The 19,001-nt window shown below is 44.0% G+C and overlaps 1 protein-coding gene across 5 annotated transcripts in view; it reads right to left on the bottom strand.

The window, feature by feature from the left end:
* WDFY4 (WDFY family member 4) overlaps window positions 1-19,001 on the bottom strand; it is a 255,392-nt gene that overhangs the window by 58,924 nt on the left and 177,467 nt on the right. For all 5 annotated transcript variants that reach the window (XM_088842090.1, XM_088842089.1, XM_088842091.1 and 2 more), the window contains exons 44-47: window positions 17,127-17,275; window positions 13,492-13,612; window positions 10,029-10,114; window positions 8,511-8,573 (exon numbers count right to left, since the gene is read on the bottom strand). In XM_088842090.1, coding sequence (XP_088698216.1) covers window positions 8,511-8,573; window positions 10,029-10,114; window positions 13,492-13,612; window positions 17,127-17,275 — 419 coding nt within the window. The remainder of the gene's footprint in view (window positions 1-8,510; window positions 8,574-10,028; window positions 10,115-13,491; window positions 13,613-17,126; window positions 17,276-19,001) is intronic.

Below are 19,001 nucleotides of genomic sequence, written 5' to 3'. Positions count from 1 at the left end.
AGTTAAGGAGACAGATCTACCTGCTCCCCCTACAAAGTGTCTTAGTCTGGAATACAGATTTCTCCTTTACCCCTTCTCCTGCTCTGTTGTAACAACTTCTCCCACTGTGCTTGGTTTGCAAAATCTCTCTCTAGCACCTCTCCTGGGTTTACCTCCAACTGATACCTTTTGCCATCTTTGGTCTCTAGGTGCTTTATGCTACTTTTGTTCTTATAGCCATGTCTCAGGAAGGGGTTTCAAGTGCATTGAACGTCACCAGGATTGAGAAATAAATGGGCAGGGGCCTTTGATATGCCCCAGGATACATTCACCTTAGACCTCTGGTTCATCAGGAAACCCTGGTAATATTATGAGTAAAGTTGGGAGATAGAGCTCAGTTATGAAGCTTCTTCTACATTTTATTCCTCTTTCTGTCAGGGAAAGGTTTAATGCTGATGCTCCCTCATGCCCTAAAATACCACAGTTGCCTTTACTTCCTAGAGAGTGTATTAGGCCCCAAAATACTTGATAGGAAAACCACAAGATTTTCTCTTTCCTCAAACAGAACAAAACCCTCATTCCTGCTAACCAAGTAACCACCCTCTCTGAAAGCCAGGCACAACCTAGGTGACCCTTGTGTGACCTCTGCCCTTGCTGTGTTTTTCCTCCATGATTTGGAGTAATTGCTTTGGCCTCTTGTGTCTTCATCCCCAGGATATGCTCAACATCACCCTAGAGTAGCTTATGGCAAAAACTTGAAGACTAATCAGCTAACGAGATTAAACAGCTCTGAAGAAAAGCCCTCAGTTAGGAGAAGAGAGAGTGGCAAGGGGAACATTCCGGAAGCCAGGCTCTCCAGTGCTGGCCAAACCACTGACTTGTTTTTAAAATTAATTTTCCTTCTTTTGTGTTAGATTACCTGTGTGTGAAAATGACTTTGGGAAATACTTGGTGTGTGGTTTCTTTTTAATGTATATAGAGGAAATATTTAAGAAAATGATAGATATAAATTACAGACAATTTAAAAGAAGACTTTAATGGGATTCATGTCAATGTATGGAAAAACCAACAAATATAATATTGTAAAGTAATTAGCCTCCAATAAAAAAAAAAAAGAAAAGAAGACTTTAAGACTTAAAAGATTTATGGTCTTTATACTTCACTTTAACTGGTAAGATCCCAACACCAATTGCCTCTGATAATTAAGTATGTATAATGTAATACCACAAGCAACTAAAAATCTGTACAAAGAATTTATACCAAAAAACCTCAAGAATACTACAGATAAATCAATGAAGAATTTTAACAAATCTTTCAGTAATGCAAAGGTAGGCAGGAAAAATAGACAGAAATGTACAATAGAGAGAAAAATAGGAAACAAAAAATAAAATTTGGCAGACCTAACATCTTAATAATTACATTAAATGTCAGTTTCTTTATTTGTAACAGCTGCAAACTAGAAACAAGCAAATTTTCCTCAATAAGCAAGTGGTTAAACCAGCTCTGGTTATGAGGCATCTTCTACATTTTATTCCTCTTTCTTTTCTGTCAGGGAATGGTTTACTCCACATTATGGAATACTATTCAATGATAAAAAAGAACATATGACATACACAAAGCTTGGATGGATCTCAATGGCATTATTCTGAGTAAAAAAAAGGCCTAGTTCCAAAGGTCACATACTCTATGATTTCATTTATACAAAATTCTATAAATGACAAAATGGTAGAGATGGAAAACAGACCAGTGGTTGCCAGGGGTTAAGGATGATGTCGGGTATTAGAGGGTGGGCATCACCATGAACTAGTAGCCTAAGAGATACCTTTATGTAGATTCTTGTAACCACCACCACTATCAACATCCACAATTACTCATATGACAAAATGACAAAGAACTATGCAAACATATTGTACTAATGTCAATTTCCTGATTTTGAAACTGTACTAGAGTTTCATAAGATTCAACCATTGAGGGGAATTTAAGTGAAGGCTCCATAGGGTCTCTCTGTGTTACTTTTGCAACTTCCAATGATTCTACAGTTCTTTCAAAATAGAAACATTTTAAAATCATGTACACACTGCTGTATTTAAAATGGATAACCAACAAAGACCTACTGTACAGCACATGGAACTCTGCTCCATGTTATGTTCCAGTCTGGATGGGAGGGGGTTTGGGGGAGAATGGATGCATGTATATGTATAGCTGAGTCCCTTCACTCTTTACCTGAAACTATCACAACATCGTTAATCAGCTATACCCCAATACAAAATATTATTGGTATTAAAAAATTAAAATTAAAAAACAAACAAAAAATCTTACAGCCTATATGAAGTGATAAACAGATCCTTCTGTATCTGCCAAGTGCTAACTTATGAGTAACTACGGCAAGCTTAAAGTTCCTCAACCATCCCAAAGAGTTAAGGCATTTTAGGAGGAAAAACACCTTAACTTCATATCACTGGACTAATGTAAAATTATCCATGTTGATCTTATCCTTGAATATTCCTGAGAAAGATGTCAAAATAATAAAAAGACAATACATGGCTTCTTGATCTGTGCTCCAGATTTTCTGGTGGTGGTTAGGCACAAGCAGGAAATGGGGTGGGGGGACCATGAATCAGCAAGTGTTCCTTTCACAGTTCTGGACTTTAACATACCTGTCCACTACCCCATGTGAGCAGTTGACCAGGTGAAGCTGATTGGAGAAAGGGGCCAGGCTTGGTGCAGAGAGGACTTCAGGTAGACCTCTGCCTCAAAATAGGCCTGAGGTCATGGATAAGGACAGGGCTTCCCAGGGGGCACTAGTGGTAAAGAACCAACCTGCCGATGCAGGAGACACACAAGGCTTGGGTTTGATCCTTGAGTCAGGAAGATCACCAGGAGGAGGGCATGGCAACCCACTCCAGTATTCTTGCCTGGAGAATCCCATGGACAGAGGAGCCTGGCAGGCTATGGTCCATAGAGGCGCAAAGAGTCAGACATGACTGAAGCATCTTAGCACACATGCAAGCGTGGATAAGAATACAGCTAAGAGGAAATATGAACATTAAAGACAAGGAGCAGCACAAATGGGGCCCAAACCAGGCCTGAGCAGGACCCAGGCAGAGCTCACCTCTGGTCAGCAGACTCCACTGCCCACTGCCTATTGAGCCAACCGTGTGAGAAGCGCCACAATGCCAGGGCATTGGCTATTCCCGCATGGTGTTTAGTTCACCTCTGGCTCTAGTGGTTCTGCTCTAACCCCAGGGTCTGAGTTGTGCAGCCCCTACTACTGCCCTCCTAGGGCTGTGCTTTGCCAAGATGCCCACAGAGCATGTTTCTCCACTCAGTGATGGAGCTGAAGTTCTCTTTATCAAAGTAACCACGCACATTACAGACTCTCAGCCTCCTAGTTGGTCATCAGTGACAACCTCCGGAGAGTAGTGACTGAAGCGGCAGAAATGGGAAGATGGAGTACTTGAAATTTAGCCTCCACACTGGTAACAGTGACGCCCTGATTGTTATGGAAGATCCTCTTCTTATGGGGATTTATAGCTTCTTATGTTTGGTTTTCTAAGTTCTTTTCCTTTCATTGTGTTTCAAAGCTATTCTACGAAGGAGACTCATTCATTAAACGAAATCTATACAGGACACTACTTACTCAACTGCAGAACTTCGTGCCAAAAAATGAATTTCATCCTAACCATTACATTGAAGTTAGCTATAAAATTGAGAAAACCTTTCAGAATTTACAAATACAGTAAGGCCCCAAATATAAGCCCTGCCTTAAAACCAACAATTTCTTCCAGGCCAGGGATACTTTTGTCTTAACATGTGGCAAGTGAATATTTCAGACCTCAGGGACCATAGCTGTGGAAGGATGCCTCTAGCCCATTCAAAGATGTGTGTAGTGTGCAACAGAGATTTGAGAAAGAGGAAGAGCCAGATAGGCATCTGGGCCTTGTATTTCTCTGAGCTTTGTAAACTCTGAGCTCAATAGGAGCTGAGATCACCAGAAAGGAATGGAACTGAGCCAGATCATGTTAGCATCCCAAAGAAAAGTCTGTACAGAAAGAAGTCCAAATGTTAGGGCTCTATTTTTCAGTGAATCAATATAGAAAATTATATTCTTCAGTGCTTTTTATTCATTTTTTATAAACAAGGGAATTAACTTCTTTGACCCTATTTATCAGTGCCAAAGGAAAGTATGTTCCAGAAAAAAAGATGCCCTTCACACCATCTGTTTCTTATTATCTGTCACTGGGAAATGATGTAACCTAGCACAATTGCTTGGGTTTTCTTAGATTCAGGACAATTAGAGAAGCTAGATCACTTTGGGTACCTGATATCACATCTATGTTTTTGTCCTTTAACGGAGTTTAGGGGTAATTCGTAAAGGATCATTATACCCCATATTTTGTTTTGAAACTATTTCCAGCCCATTGTGGAAGGGTGCAGATACTTTTAACTATAAAGATGTGTGTTTCTTCACATGTTTATTTCCTACTAGCTTCCCTTTCCCTGTAACTTCAGCTATTCTCACATCTGCCTACAGCCTGCCTGTGTTTAACATCGTGGAGCTTTCTGGCCATCAGACACATGTCCAGGGGGGTCCAGCTGGCTTTATGTTGGAAACTCCTGTATGCTTGCAGAACCTTGGCCCCCACAGATGTCTGATTATGCCACCATGCTGCCTTCAGAATGGTCTACTCTTGTACAATGGGGAGACACAGATGGATTACAGATCCCAGGCTACCCCTAGGTTTTGCAGGTTGGCCAAAAAGTTCATTTGGGTTTTTTGCACCATCTTAAGGAAAAACTCGAATGGATGTTTTGCCAATACAATATTTTCCATTTGGGATCCAAGTTTGTAGACCATCCTTGGAATTCAGATATGGAGGCAGCCATTGTCACTGAAATTTCAGGCAAAATTCGGGAACCCAAAAGATCTGGTTTCCTGTATATGGGAGATGGTCTCTAGAGAGACCAAGCCAGTTATGAAGAGCTGGGGGTTGAAGATATAAAAACCAATAGGATAGTCAAGCATCCTGGGCCAGGTGAAAACCCACAGAACGGACCATGCACCTCCTTCAGAGAAGAGAAGCTCACGTTCACTAAAGCGTGTACAGTGCAGCTAGGCATTTTTAAAGACTCAGTGTGTAGACTGGGCATTATCCTTGGTAATCCAAAGAAAAAATGGCCAAGTTCATTCCAGGCATAAGGCAATGGCTAGCCATGACTTTCTAAGGCTGGGAGCCACCACTACCTTCCCCTTTGAAACTCATGAAAGTACACTTTGGCTGGTAAGAGAAGGGCTGGGAGAGATTCAAAAGAGCTGAGAACACAGATGCCTGTATTTAATCAATTGCTGTGTACACACGCCCAAAGTATACTAACAGTTGATTCTAAAACTAAGCAAAGGAATTACAATTTATTGAACACTTACTATTATCCCAAATCAAGTTGCTCCTTAAGCCCATGGCTGGCCTTAGCAGCACAGCCTCACCATGTGCCCTATCTGTTTGGGTGGTCCCAGATCCTAGGACCAGCTCTCCAGCTTCCTCATTTTGTCAAAGTTTGTCTTCTATGAGCTTAGGTATGTATTTCTCCGGAGTGTCTTGAATTTTCAAAGCATATATCCAATGACCTGAATGACATCTCCACCTGGATAGCTGACAGGTATCTCAAAATTAACACATCCAAAATTGAGCCCCTGTTATCTACTACTTCCCCAAAGTAGCTCTTTCTGTGATCTTCCCCATTTCATCTTCCAATTGCTCAAGCCCCAGTGCTTGGTCTTATCCTTAAGCACTTTCTCTCATATACATATAAGCCACCCACAATTGACTTGTCAACAAATCCCACCAGATATACCTTCAATCATGTCCAAATATGTCCAAAATCTGAGCACTTCACACCATCTTTACTGCCACCCACCCCAATCCAAGCCATCACACTCTCTCTCTTTTTTTAATTTATTTTAATCGGAGGCTAATTATTTTACAATATTGTAGTGGTTTTGCCATACACTGATATGAATCAGTCATGGGTGCACATGTGTTCCCCATCCTTAACCCCCTCCCACCTCCCTCCCCATCCCATTCCTCTGGTTCATCCCCGTGCACCAGCCCTGAGCATCCTGTGTCATGCATCCTGTGTTCATCCCCGTGCACCAGCCCTGAGCATCCTGTGTCATGCATGTTTCAATGTTATTCTCTCAAATTGTCCCACCCTCACCCTCTCCCACAGAGTCCCAAAGACTGTTCTATACATCTGTGTCTCTTTTGCTCTCTCGCATATGGGGTCATCGTTACTGTCTTTCTAAATTCCATATATATGTGTTAGTATACTGTATTGGTGTTTTTCTTTCTGGCTTACTTCACTCTGTATAATAGGCTCCAGTTTCATCCACCTCATTAGAACTGACTCAAATGTATTCTGTTTAATTGCTGAGTAATACTCCATTGTGTAAATGTACCACAGCTTTCTTATCCATTCGTCTGCAGATGGACATCTAGGTTGCTTCCATGTCCTAGCTATTATAAACAGTGCTGGGATGAACATTGGAGTACATGTGTCTCTTTCAATTCTGGTTTCCTCGGTGTGTATGCCCAGCAGTGGGATTGCTGGGTCGTATGGAAGTTCTATTTCCAGTTTTTTAAGGAATCTCCACACTGTTCTTCATAGTGGCGGTACTATTTTGCATTCCCACCAACAGTGTAAGAGGGTTCCCTTTTCTCCACACCCTCTCCAGCATTTATTGCTTGTAGACTCGGATAGCAGCGATTCTGACCGGCGTGAGATGGTACCTCATTGTGGACTTGATTTGCATTTCTCTAATAATGAGTGATATTGAGCATCTTTTCGTGTGTTTGTTAGCCATCTGTATGTCTTCTTTGGTGAAATGTCTGTTTAGTTCTTTGGCCCATTTTTTGACTGGGTCGTTTATTTTTCTGGAATTGAGCTGCGGATTTGCTTGTATATTTTTGAGATTAATTCTTTGTCAGCTGCTTCATTTGCTATTATTTTCTCCCATTCTGAAGGCTGTCTTTTCACCTTGCTTATAGTTTCCTTCATTGTGCAGAAGCTTTTAAGTTTAACTAGGTCCCATTTGTTTATTTTTGCTTTTATTTCCATTACTCTGGGAGGTAGGTCAGAGAGGATCTTGCTGTGATTTATGTCGGAGAGTGTTTTGCCTGTGTTTTCCTCTAGGAGTTTTATAGTTTCTGCTCTTACATTTAGATCTTTAATCCATTTTGAGTTTATTTTTGTCTATGGCATCACGATCTCTTATCTGCATTACTACAAGAGTTTCCTAACCAATCTTTCAGCTTCTGCCTTTGACCTACTGTGTTCTGTTTGCGACATAGCAGACAAAATAAGTCTTTGAAAATTTAAGTTAGGTCATAAGATCCCTCCAATGCTTCCCATTTACTCAGAGTAAAAGCTGACACCATTAGCGTGAGCCCCCAAGGCTTACATGAGCTCTGTTACCTCTCTCATCTCTGTTCCCACTGACTCTCTGCACCCTGACCACTGTGGTCCCAGCCAAGCCCATTTCACCACCCTTGAGGTCCTTGCTCTGCTCTTCCTTTGGCCTGCAATGTTTGCTTCAGTTATCTGAATAACTTGTCTCCCCACTTCATTCAAGTCTTAATTCAAATATTAACTTTCTTGAAGAGGGCTTTCCCTATCCTCCTAAGATTTCAAACCCTCCTATGCTTTCAAAACCAACTAGTTTTTATACATATCACTCTCTAATATGCTTTACATTTCACTCATTTTGCTTTCTTTCTCATAAGAATGTAAACACAATAAATGGGGAGATTTTGAGTATTTTCCATGTTCCTCTGTTAAGCAACAAGCACCAGACATAACAAGCCATGGATACATAATTGTGAATGACTTGGTGGCACCCATTCCATAGTCATTATAAATATTCTGTACACAACTCCCCTTGGCCCAAGGCCTACATAATCTTAGAGAAAACCAGCAACCACCATCTTTTTCCTACTCCCCTTCCTAACTGAAATAAAAGCACCGACCGATCTAGCACTGGCTTCCAGAGAATGTGGTACTGGGGGGTGGGGGCCTGGGTAAGGGGCTGTAAGCATTTAAAGATGTTCCATCTCATAGATTCACCAATTAGTGTCTTATTTGCATATCACTGTACATTTATTGACTTACCATCTGAGATTTCAGAGTCTTGGATAGAAAGGACAGACCTGGGACTGCTCACACCTCAACATGCAGCCCTGACACCAAGGTTGGGCCTAGGTTGACACTTCCATAGGCAGAGGGCAACTTCCTGCCATTTTGGTTTGAATAAGCCACAGAGCACCTGGGACTTCAAGTCTCTGGCAGTTTAACTGGCAGAAGGAACTACAGGAGGACACAGGTTGTATGGGGAAGGGAGGGTGAAAAATTAAGTGGCAGGCAGATTGACGTGCTCTCTGCATGCCTTCTTAGTAGGAGGATTAGGAAAATAAAATCAGAGCAAGGCCAACACCTTGCCCAGAGTGCATGGCTGGCCTCCTCCCTGTACCTGTTACCTTAGATTGAGCGTGTCCTCCGGGAAGCCTTTTCCTTTCAAGCTGGGTTGGAAAGAGCAGAAGCTAGACAAAAAGGGAAAGGATTATTCTATCAGCAGAGTCAGGACCCTTCCACCACTAGGAAAACATTTTCAGAAGCAGGCTAGAGATCAGGTTCATTCTTGCCCTTCCAGTGAACCCCATCTGTCCCCAGATCTGGGTGTACCTCTGACGCACCCCATTAGCACCCTCTGCCATTAGATGCTCTGGCCTAAATAACAACAATGATAACAATAAAACAATAGTTGCAATCAAAATTGCGTGTTTTAGAGACCTCCTCTGGGCTGGGCACAGGTATTTCCATTACTGATTTCAGACACCACTGCAGTACTCCAGGGACAGGTGCCATCTTACGTTCATGCTCCTTGAACAAGGGTGGGATATGGTTGGTACCATTCACTGCCGGAGCTATGGATGTAGACGACTTCTAGCTCAACTGTGAAAAACTTTGTGTAGTACATAGAAATCATAAGGGAACATGAACATGAGGTTCAGCGTTGCCTGTCTACTTCTTCAGTTTGGTTTAAAATGGAACTTGAAGACGTTTTAGGAGGTGATATAACAGCAGTCCTTGGAAGAGCCTCAAAGGGAGAATCACAGTCAATGGAGATGTGCCCAGAGCTGGCTCAGATGGCCTCTCTGCAAGAGTCATTTTCTCCACTCTGGCCCTGTCCTTGGGACCCAGCAGCTGGCCCTGGTGCCACCGATAGGCCAGGGCCAGCAGGAAGGTAAGGCTGGAATCTTTGAGCACAAAATGGCCTGGAACATGCAGGCCAGGGATGTCAAATCTCACCTCAGGACTTTTAGCCCCAAGTGGAGCTGAATATGACTATTGACCCAGCTTCCGTGTCATCTGTTCTTGGCTAGGAACCTACCTTTTGACTCTTTCTAGATTCTTTGCACATTCACATATCTCTAACTTTAATAATATAAAATTTAAGGTCTAGCTTAAATTTCTTAGATTGATTAATCTCTTTGGAGAATGTTAAGTTAAACTAAGACAGTACGCGTCTCTCTTTAAGAAAAAAAGATGTTCCGTGCAGAAGTGGGAAATCAGTTGTTAAGAATTCTTTCCAATGAAATATGAAGTCAGAGCAACTAAAATTGGCAACTGGGATCAAAAAGAAAGATTAAGCCAAAAAAAATTACTTGGAAAATTAAAAAATAAAGCCAGGAAATTCTGGAAGACCCATTAAATATGTTGTGTCTGCACATTTTTTTTTCCTTCCTTCAGTTTTTACTGGCCCAAATTACTTCAGTTCATGAAATAGAGCCTGTTTTCCAGGATTGAGAGAAGGAGGTTTTATGGTTTTCTCTTTACTCTGTTCCATAACTCAAGAGTTCTGCGGGTAAGTTCTTTCTTGAGTCTAACCTAAATCCTGCTCACTGTGGGTGGAGAATAATCTCCTGAGAACAGAGCTGTTCTTCTGCTGTTGGTTCATGATCAGTTTCCTTAGCAGAGGATTTTCAAACTCTTACCTTTTGAAGACCTTACTCCGATCACTGTTGTGGAAGACAAGAAACTTGGAATATCCGTTTTGGAAAAAGATCTCCAGGGCAATGTCCTACAAAGAGAAACCCCTTTTACTGCTCTGAAGTTTCCTAGGGTGGATGGAGACCCCCCTCCCCCGCCCCCTGCCCTGCTCCACAGCCGACGCAACAGAGCCATGGTTGTGGGCCATCTGGGACTCTATGTCAGGTGTGGAAGGATTTCAGTCTAAAATGAACCCAGAGACATGAAAGGGCAAATCTCAGGCATGTGTCCTCTGGAAAACAGAACTTCAGGACTGAGAGACTGATTTCCCATAGATGCTTAATTGGCAGAAGATGAAGACTTACCTCCGAAGTAATGAACATCCACCAAGAATCTCTCCCGTCCGCAAAGCAATGAACTTATTGCTTGGACTCTGAGTGGACACGCCCACCTTGTACTCTTTGCCAGTAGATAGATGCTGCTGCTGCTGACAGCCGACCTCAAATCCTCAACCCATTAGCCTGTGGCTCACAAAAGCCTGCCTTTCCTCAGTGGTTATTCCCCTGTTATTTTTGAATCAACTCAATTTCTGGTAAATTCAAGCTTGCCTCAGTTACTTCTTTATTTAGATCGACAAAGGCAACATTTCCTGGTTAGTCCTTCCAACCTCCTACAAGGGTTATGAAGACTGTGGTAACAGTGATGAATTGGAGTCTTCACAGAGTAAGTAGGAGGGCAGGAGATCTCAGAGTTCCTTTGAAGAAGGAAACAAGAGCCCAACTCACGAAAAGCGAGGAGGCGACAAAGAGAAGAAAGTGCTCAATGACATCTTCAGACACTTCTACTCCTGAGTCAAGGGTTTCATTTCCTGAATTGAAGGATCATCTTACCAGAAACACTAGGGGGGCTGGTTGAGTGAGTGGATGCAAGCCTTAACCTGGGCAGCATCCTATGCTGACCTGCATACTTGAGGCACAGGGGCTTTGCCAAATCCACTTTGCTGAGCCATTTTGATGTGGCCACACTGACATAGCAATGTCACTTCAAGGGTATTTTGTTAACACTTAAATGAACCTGCCTGCCTTCCCTTTTCCTTTCTTAGACTTGGAATAGTGATAGAGTGAGCCTACATATAGGATGAAGCTCAGGGATGAGGCCGGGCCAGGGAGAGAATACTCAGTGCTTGAGGAAGGGCCTGAGAAGTGAGGTCCGAACATGGAGGGAGAGACAGGGAGGGTGAGGGTCAGACTCAGAGATGGGGTGCTGCATCCAACAACAGTCAGGTCCCGCTCCTTCCTGGCTGGAAGCGAGTTCTCAAAGTCCAGTTCATTAGACTTCTGAGCAGAGGGAAAGTATCTGTAATGATAATGTAGCACCCTTCTCCTCTGCAGATGTACATAAGAGCCTCAGAATTTTTTCTACATACAGAAGTATAAATAACGTGCAAATAGATGATGAACATAGAATCTACGGAGCCCGTGACTTGCCCCAGCAACTTTGAGTGCCCAGGCTCTGACTTCCTTCTGGGAGAATCTAGGGCTGGGCAAATGGGAGCCTTGCACATGAAGCTCTCCCAGCCCCACTTGGACATGCTCACACACCCTCCCATTTCTGGCTTCCACCACTGTCACGCTAACCAACCATCTGGAAACAATCTCCTTTTACTGGGGAGAAAGACTCACTTACTGATACCTAGTGGTTACTATGTATAACATGTAAATAGACATACAATTAGTAAAAAAATAATTTTTGAGTACTTGCTGTGTGCCCAAAATGTGCTAAGTGCTATATTATGTAATAGTGGAAAAGACGAGAAGCAGTGGCCTGTTCACTGGAGAGAAATGGAAGCCCAGAGGTGCCTGACTGTGCCAAGCCATGGTCAGGACTGGGCCCATGCTGACCCTGGTCAGAACCATCGGCACAGGGCCTCCTCCATCCACCCCTTTCTGGCTCACTCTCTGAGAAGGGCACTGAGGGCTGGAAAAATGAGAACCAATGCTTTGTGGGCAAAAGCAGCAGAGAAGGAAGGAGAGAGAGGGAAACAGCCAGTCAGAGCCAGCAGCTGGCTGGATCTTCTCTGTGGGGGCAACTGATCCTCCCTAGAATGAGCCCCTCTGAAAGGCTCCCTTGAGCTTTAGCTTCAGAAAATAATAATAATATAAATAACAATGAGGCCTCCAGCAGGAGGGTCACGAGACAAGGAAGTTTACAACTGAAAGGTACACTTATTCTGTTCCAGGGCCAAGCACTGTTTTGTTGGCCTATGCAGAACAGAGACCCTGCAGAGAGAATGGGGGAAGGGGTCTGGGCCCCTCCTCTCCCACAAGGGTGGTCCCTCATCTCTTCCCCTGCCAGGTGTTGGGAGGCCCTTGGGCACAGTTGCAGCTTTGCTATTGCAGAGGCTGGACTGCTGAGGGCAAGATGTGTTTGAGGCCAGTGGGAACCCCAGAGCTGTTCCTCCCTTTGCCACTGAGGTGATGCTTGTAAACCAGGTGGTGTGCCTCCAAGGTAGGGGATCAGAAGTATTTGGCTGTGACTCAGTGATAACAGAACCCTGCCTCTGGAAGGAGTCTGCTCTGTTTAGCAGCTCGATGAGCACTTGAATACACAAGACAAGGTTCTGGGATCCTGGTTGGAGGGGACAATCAGGAGATCTTTAAATCACCTGGCCCAGGAAATGACGGAGCTTGAAGGTAGATGAAGATTTGAGGAGGGCAGAGGGTAGAGGCAGTAGCCTGAGGAGGTGTCCCTGTGGTCTGAACAGGGAAGACTGTCACGCAACTCTCAGTCGTCAGCTCTGCCATCAGGCAATGGAGCTGTCCTGTCCTGTATTCCTGAGTCTCTGGGAAGCTCTGGGGCATGTCAAGGGGAAAATAAAGCAAAGAGGCTGGATCCTAAGTTTGATGGTAACAGAGAGAAGGGCCCAGTGGCCAAATGGCAGGGACTAGGGAGAGGGTGAAGGCAATGGCAAGCCACTCCAGTACGATTGCCTAGAAAATCCCATGGATGGAGGAGCCTGGTGGGCTGCAGTCCGTGGGGTCGCTAAGGGTCGGACACGACTGAGCGACTTCACTTTCACTTTTCACTTTCACACATTGGAGAAGGAAATGGCAACCCACTCCAGTGTTCTTGCCTGGAGAATCCCAGGGATGGGGGAGCCTGGTGGGCTTCCGTCTATGGGGTCGCACAGAGTCGGACACGACTGAAGTGACTTAGCAGCAGCAGCAGCAGCAGGGAGAGGGTGAAGTAGAGGGCAGAACTCTGTCCCATCCAGGGGACCAGCCCAACACAAGCCAGGGGAATTCACAGGTGTCCCAAAGGGCCCTGGGCTGTGCATGGGTGAAGGGGTCAAGAATGTGTGCCCCTCCCATTCAGATGGGGCCTCGATGGCACCTGAACCACCACCAGGTCTTAGGGTTAGGGTTAGGGAAGGGATGGTCCTTCCTCCGAGCCCCTCCCAGGTCTTACCTGCAAGAGGAAGCGCGTCTGCCGGAGCTCCCTGAGATCACCATAGCTGTGGCGCTGGCACGAGTAATGGTCAGAGGACCTGTCTTTGCTGCACATGTTGAAGATGAATGGGTCGCTAATGCTGGAAAGAAAGCAATACATGCAGTGAGAGGGTGTCCAGTGGGGGCTTGCTCACCTGCCTGAACCTGAGTTTCTGGAACACATCGGGGGATGTGCCAGCACCCACTTACCCAATAAACTCTGTGTCAGCCCTGCACTGAGGAGTAATATGGGACACTGGCTTTACCAGAGGAGGGGACACAAGGCAAAGCGATCACCTTCAGGACAGTGACACCGGGTGCAGAGCGTGAGTGTGAGAAGGCTCTCTGGGTGTCGGGGTCAGAAATGGGTTGGTGATGTGGTGGGGGAAAAGTGAAAGAGATGCGTAGTTAGGTATGGACAAATTTCAAGTTCCCGAAACATGAGGCAGAAAATGAAGAGCCTCCACTAAACAGTCCCTGTTCAACATGGTCTCGGACAAGATGATCATAGTCTAACTTTTAATATGATATTCTTAACTAGGGAAATCACATGGCACTAAACGATAATCATGATATTGATTGACTGGGTCTTTGGTAATAGAAGTGGATTTCAGATTAAAACATACTTTGATTTGTCCCACATTTGTATGGGGCAATCCAATTACCAGTTTATATCTGGAATTTGCACCCAAATCATCTGCCAGATCACAAATTCTTTACCAGACTCAGGCCTCATCCGACTGAGCTGTGTATCTGTGGAGTCTAACCCAGTCCTGGTATAAGACAGACTTTCAATAAGTATTTGTTGAATGAAATGAAACAGAGAGCTGATGCCTTAAAACTGCTGACTAAAAGCACCAATCATAAAAAGCCAGTTGGATGGTTTAGATTCCCACCAAATGAATCAAACACTACATCTAATGAGCTTGGCCACCACTGTTATAGGTTGAATTGTGTCCCCCAGAAGATGTAGGTTGACATCCTAATCCCCAGTACCTCAGAATGCAATTTTACTTAGAAATAGGTAAATAACAGAGATAATAAAGTGAGGTCACGAAGATAGATCCCAATCCAGTAAGACTAGTATCCCCCAATAAAAGGGAAACAGACACGGAGACAGACACACACAGGGAGAAGATGGCCATGTGACTGGAGATGTGTGTTTACAAGCCTTGGGCCATCAGGGATGGCCAGGAAACACCAGCAGCTTGAAGAGGCGAGGAAGGATTCTCCCCTAAAGCTATAGAGGGAGCACGGCCCTGCTGTCACCTTGATTTCAGACTTCTAGCTTCCAGAATTGAGGGATAATAAATTTCTCTTTTTTAAGAAGACACCCAGTTTTTGATACTTTGTACAACAGCCCCAGAAAACTAGTTACACAGAAAACACAGTTACCTTATTCAGCCAAGAAGGAATCTCCCTCAAAGCAAAATATAACCTTCAAGAAAGTGTCTTGCTTTCTGAGGAAAGTTACAAAGTACCTGCTGGAAGACTGTCAGTGTTCTTAAGTTTTATTTGGGATGTTTTTATGGTACATCAGGGAGTTTCTTTCAAAGTCTAAGGCTCAACTATCCTCAAATTGATGGCAGTCTTGTAGAGAAACATTTCAGAGTTGACTTAGCTTTATTTTTAACTGGCTTATTTATATATCTTCCTTAGTCTCCATGGTCAAAATAAGACTTAATATCCATTGATTTCACACGATCTAATGGCCCATCTCTGAGAGCCACATCTCCACAAGTGCCAGCATTTTCTTCAAGTAGTAGACACGGGCTCAGAGAGAAAACACTGTCTGGTTAACAAACACTTCTTAGAGGTATGGTGACTAAAATTACCTATGCAATTCTAAGGTAGTTAAATATTCTCACTACTCTCCTACTTGCATTCTAGAAAAGGACATTTCCAGACTTGAGTACATCCAACCCAACAACTGGGTTTCTATTAAAAGTGCAGATATAGTCAATTGGATCATGATTACATTCACCTCATAAACACAATTTACCTAATCAATAAGATCTTATCCAACACTAACCAGAGGTGGAGAGTGAAGCAATGGATTATGTGAGTCATTTCACGGGCACTCCATGTATATAGGTGGAGTAGAAAGATTTCATCAGCTCTCAGAAAGGCGAGTCTGCAGACCCATTGTCCATATTGATCAGTATCAATAAAACATGAGCAATAAAATGAGATGAGTGTGCCAAGTATTAATTATATGCCTGCCTTGAAAGAGCATAGAAGATTCACTGCAATGGATGAACATTTGGTATGGATAAAAGATGGATGTTAGCAGAGAGGAGAAGGCCAAGCATTTTAAAACAAACCTAAATCAAAGGAGGGTGGGATGACGTCTATCCTTCCACAATCCTTAAATTCTCACTTCTTCACATAGGCTGGAAATAATATGACACTTGGGAGTTAAAATTCTTGCTTATTGGCAGGTAAGACTCTGGTTCCTCTGTCAATAGTCTTAAATAGTGATTCTCAAAGTGTGTTCCCAGGCCAGTAGCATGAGCATTAGTTGCAAATTTGGTAAAATCTTAGGCCCTAACCCAGATCTACCAACTTAGAAACTGGGATGATGGTGGGTCCCAGAAGTCTACTTTATCAAGTCCTCCAGGTGAGTCAATGTAATTTAGCTTGATAGCCACTGGGCTAAGAGATTATCTTGTCATCACTTGAGCCTTGGCTAACTAGAAAAGAAATTGGCATCTAAATTTCTTCACAAGTGATGAAAACATACAACTGACAATAACTAGCAAAAGTGCAAGCACAATCCATTTGGTTTTGAATGGCAATACTTCATAAACACTAGAGAATTATTCAATAAGGGTTGATTGAACCCAAATACACAAACTATCAATACATTTGATCCCAGAGAAGAACCTCAGAATTTCCTGCCAAAGATCTCTGGTATTAGTTGGTATGAAAATGACTTCAAATTTCTACCCAAATCTCACTCATCCTTCAAGGACCAAATCTTAGCTCACTTCTCCAAGTAGCTGTCCCTCACCATACCAGCCACATATCATCTCTCCAATTGTGAACCCTGAAGAGTCCTCGCATAACGTGTATTTTGTCCCTTGATGATAGTGTGCTCCAAACTCTTTCCAAAAGAACCTGTATATGCTGCTGATTGTATTACGGGCCTTGTGGGGATAAAGAGGCAGTGCCTGATGTCTTGCATAAGGATGAACAAGCAAGAAGTTGTTGACTCAGTTGTACATATATACACATTATTTTTCAGCAGTATGTAACACAGAATTGTAAATCAACTATACTCCAGTTTAAAAAAAAGTGGTTGAATAAGTATATTGATGGGACTGGATTCGATTATCCAAATAACCTCAAGAGCGATCCCTTTTGTCCTGTGGTGCATTTCATAGCAGGAGAGCCTGAGGAGCTGCTGTATGGTTAACTGCTCCAGATTTTAGCTCTGGGGACTCTTAGTCATGGGTGCCTCTGCCTTAATGTTCTTCTGTTTTATCTCATGGCTCAGTTTCAGGCCCAAACCTGAGCCCATAGAAAGAACAAGGTGGGAGGCATAGGCGTGGGGTGGCTGAGAAGGCAGCTTGGGGTCAGGGCAGAATTTGCCAGGATTGGAGGGGCACTCACTTGGATAAGCAGTGGCGGGTGCAGTAGACATCACCCACGGGAGATAGCGTGAAGTTCTCGCAGATGTAGAAGTGCTGCTGGCCGAAGAGCAGGAGCCCTTCGCAGACCAGGTGGCCCCGCACGATGACCAGGGAGTACTTCTGTGCTACCTGCAGGGAGAGAGTGCCGGAGTCAGGCCATGCACGAGGGAGACACGCCCAACTTCTTAAGGAGGGCAGGAGGGCAGTGTCTGGTCGCCCACTGAGCACTGGGAAGTGAGAGGAGCACCCTGTAAATGACAGAGCTACTGCCCCCAGCTGCGCTGCTCTGCACTGTCTAAGTGGGATTTCTACACCCAGTACCCTGTTTCATCATTTCACCTACCAAGGTCACCGTATTGCACTGAGGCATGTGGATGAGTGTTTATTGCTATTTCGAACATGTTGAGATTTTCCCTCTCACTTTAAGATCTTCTACAACTATGCAAAACACTCTTCAGTAAGCAGTGAGGAATGTTTCTGAGGTCTGAGTCATCACTCAGACACAGACATGAAGAAACTTGTCAAGAAAACATCTGGCAAGTGACTAGGACAGTACTGGAACCAAGTCTGCCTAGAACCACAAGTACAAGACTGGTACTACAGTCTGCAAAGGCCAAGGCTGCTCCCAGGTGCGTGCAGAGGAGGCACCAACTGTGCCCAGATCCCTTCTTTCTGGCTCAAGCACGTTTTCTCAGCAGCTGAAGATGCTGGCAGTTTCCCAGAATCCCCTCAGCTAAAGAGAGTACCTGTCATGGGTCATGTCCCTGTCTCAGGGGTCATCTGTCCCCAACAATGGGTCAGCTCAGAGGCAGAGGGGCTGGGCCCTTTGCCTCCATTCACTCTGAGCTCCCGTGGGCTCAGCTGAGGCCTGGTTGAGACCGCAGTGAGGGTGCACGTCCTGCACCCCATCCAGCAACCCGCACTCCCAATAAACGTGCCATGTGCACATCTCTGGCTCAGTGTTGGCTTTCTGGGGAGACTGACCTGGGATGGTGTCTTGGTATGAACCAGAGTTCCACATTAAGTAAGGACTAGTTGGGTCCTTACATAGAATAAATCTCTGAAGGAATGAGTGGGAGAATACATGAATTCTCGGGGACGGGAGCTCAAAGGAACCAGAATAAGACCAAGGCCAACATTTTCTCAGGATAATTCTGTGCTAATTCCAGCTATACAAAAGAAGAACTGACTTTTAAAAAAACAAAAGCCAAAAAACCTACTATATAACCATTGAACTTCTCCGGTGGCTCAGATGGTAAAGAATCTGCCTGCAGTGAAGGAGGCCTGTGTTTGATCCCTGGGTCAGGAAGATGCCCTGGAGAAAGGAATGGCTACCTTGTTCAGTATTCTTGACTGAAGAATCCCATGGACAGAGGAGCCTAGGGGGCTACAGTCCAGGGGGTTGCAAAGAGTTGGACATGACTGAGTGACTAACACTTCCACTTTCACATTGTAAACCTTTTACGCATAATCCTTACAACTGGGAAAGAAAAATTTTACTAGTCTAATTTAGAGATGACAAAGAAAGAGGATGCAGAGGTAAGAATCTCACCAAAGATGGGTAAATGGAAGAGCCTGGGGTTGAAGTTAAGCTCCCTGCTCACCTTTGGGAGCAATGATGGGGCAGCAGTGGTGAAACCTGGAAAGCAGCCCTGCATACCAGTTCTCACGCCCCACTTCAAATGGGATTTAGCCAAAGTGAGGGACAAACAAGATAAACAAGAACCCTAGCCTTGTGGGACTTAAAATCCAGTGGGGGAAGACACATCCACCAATACATTATAAAAAACTGTGATATGCATTGAAAGAAGGAAAAAAAAAAAACAGGTTGATAATGATATAAGGCAGAGAGAAA

The sequence above is a fragment of the Moschus berezovskii genome, chromosome 12, assembly GCF_049115385.1.
Source record: "Moschus berezovskii isolate FMDL1 chromosome 12, NW_MosBer_1.0, whole genome shotgun sequence".
Classification (NCBI taxonomy): Eukaryota; Metazoa; Chordata; class Mammalia; order Artiodactyla; family Moschidae; genus Moschus; species Moschus berezovskii.
Note: the sequence above shows the minus strand (reverse complement) of the source record. Positions and strands in the feature narration are given on the sequence as shown.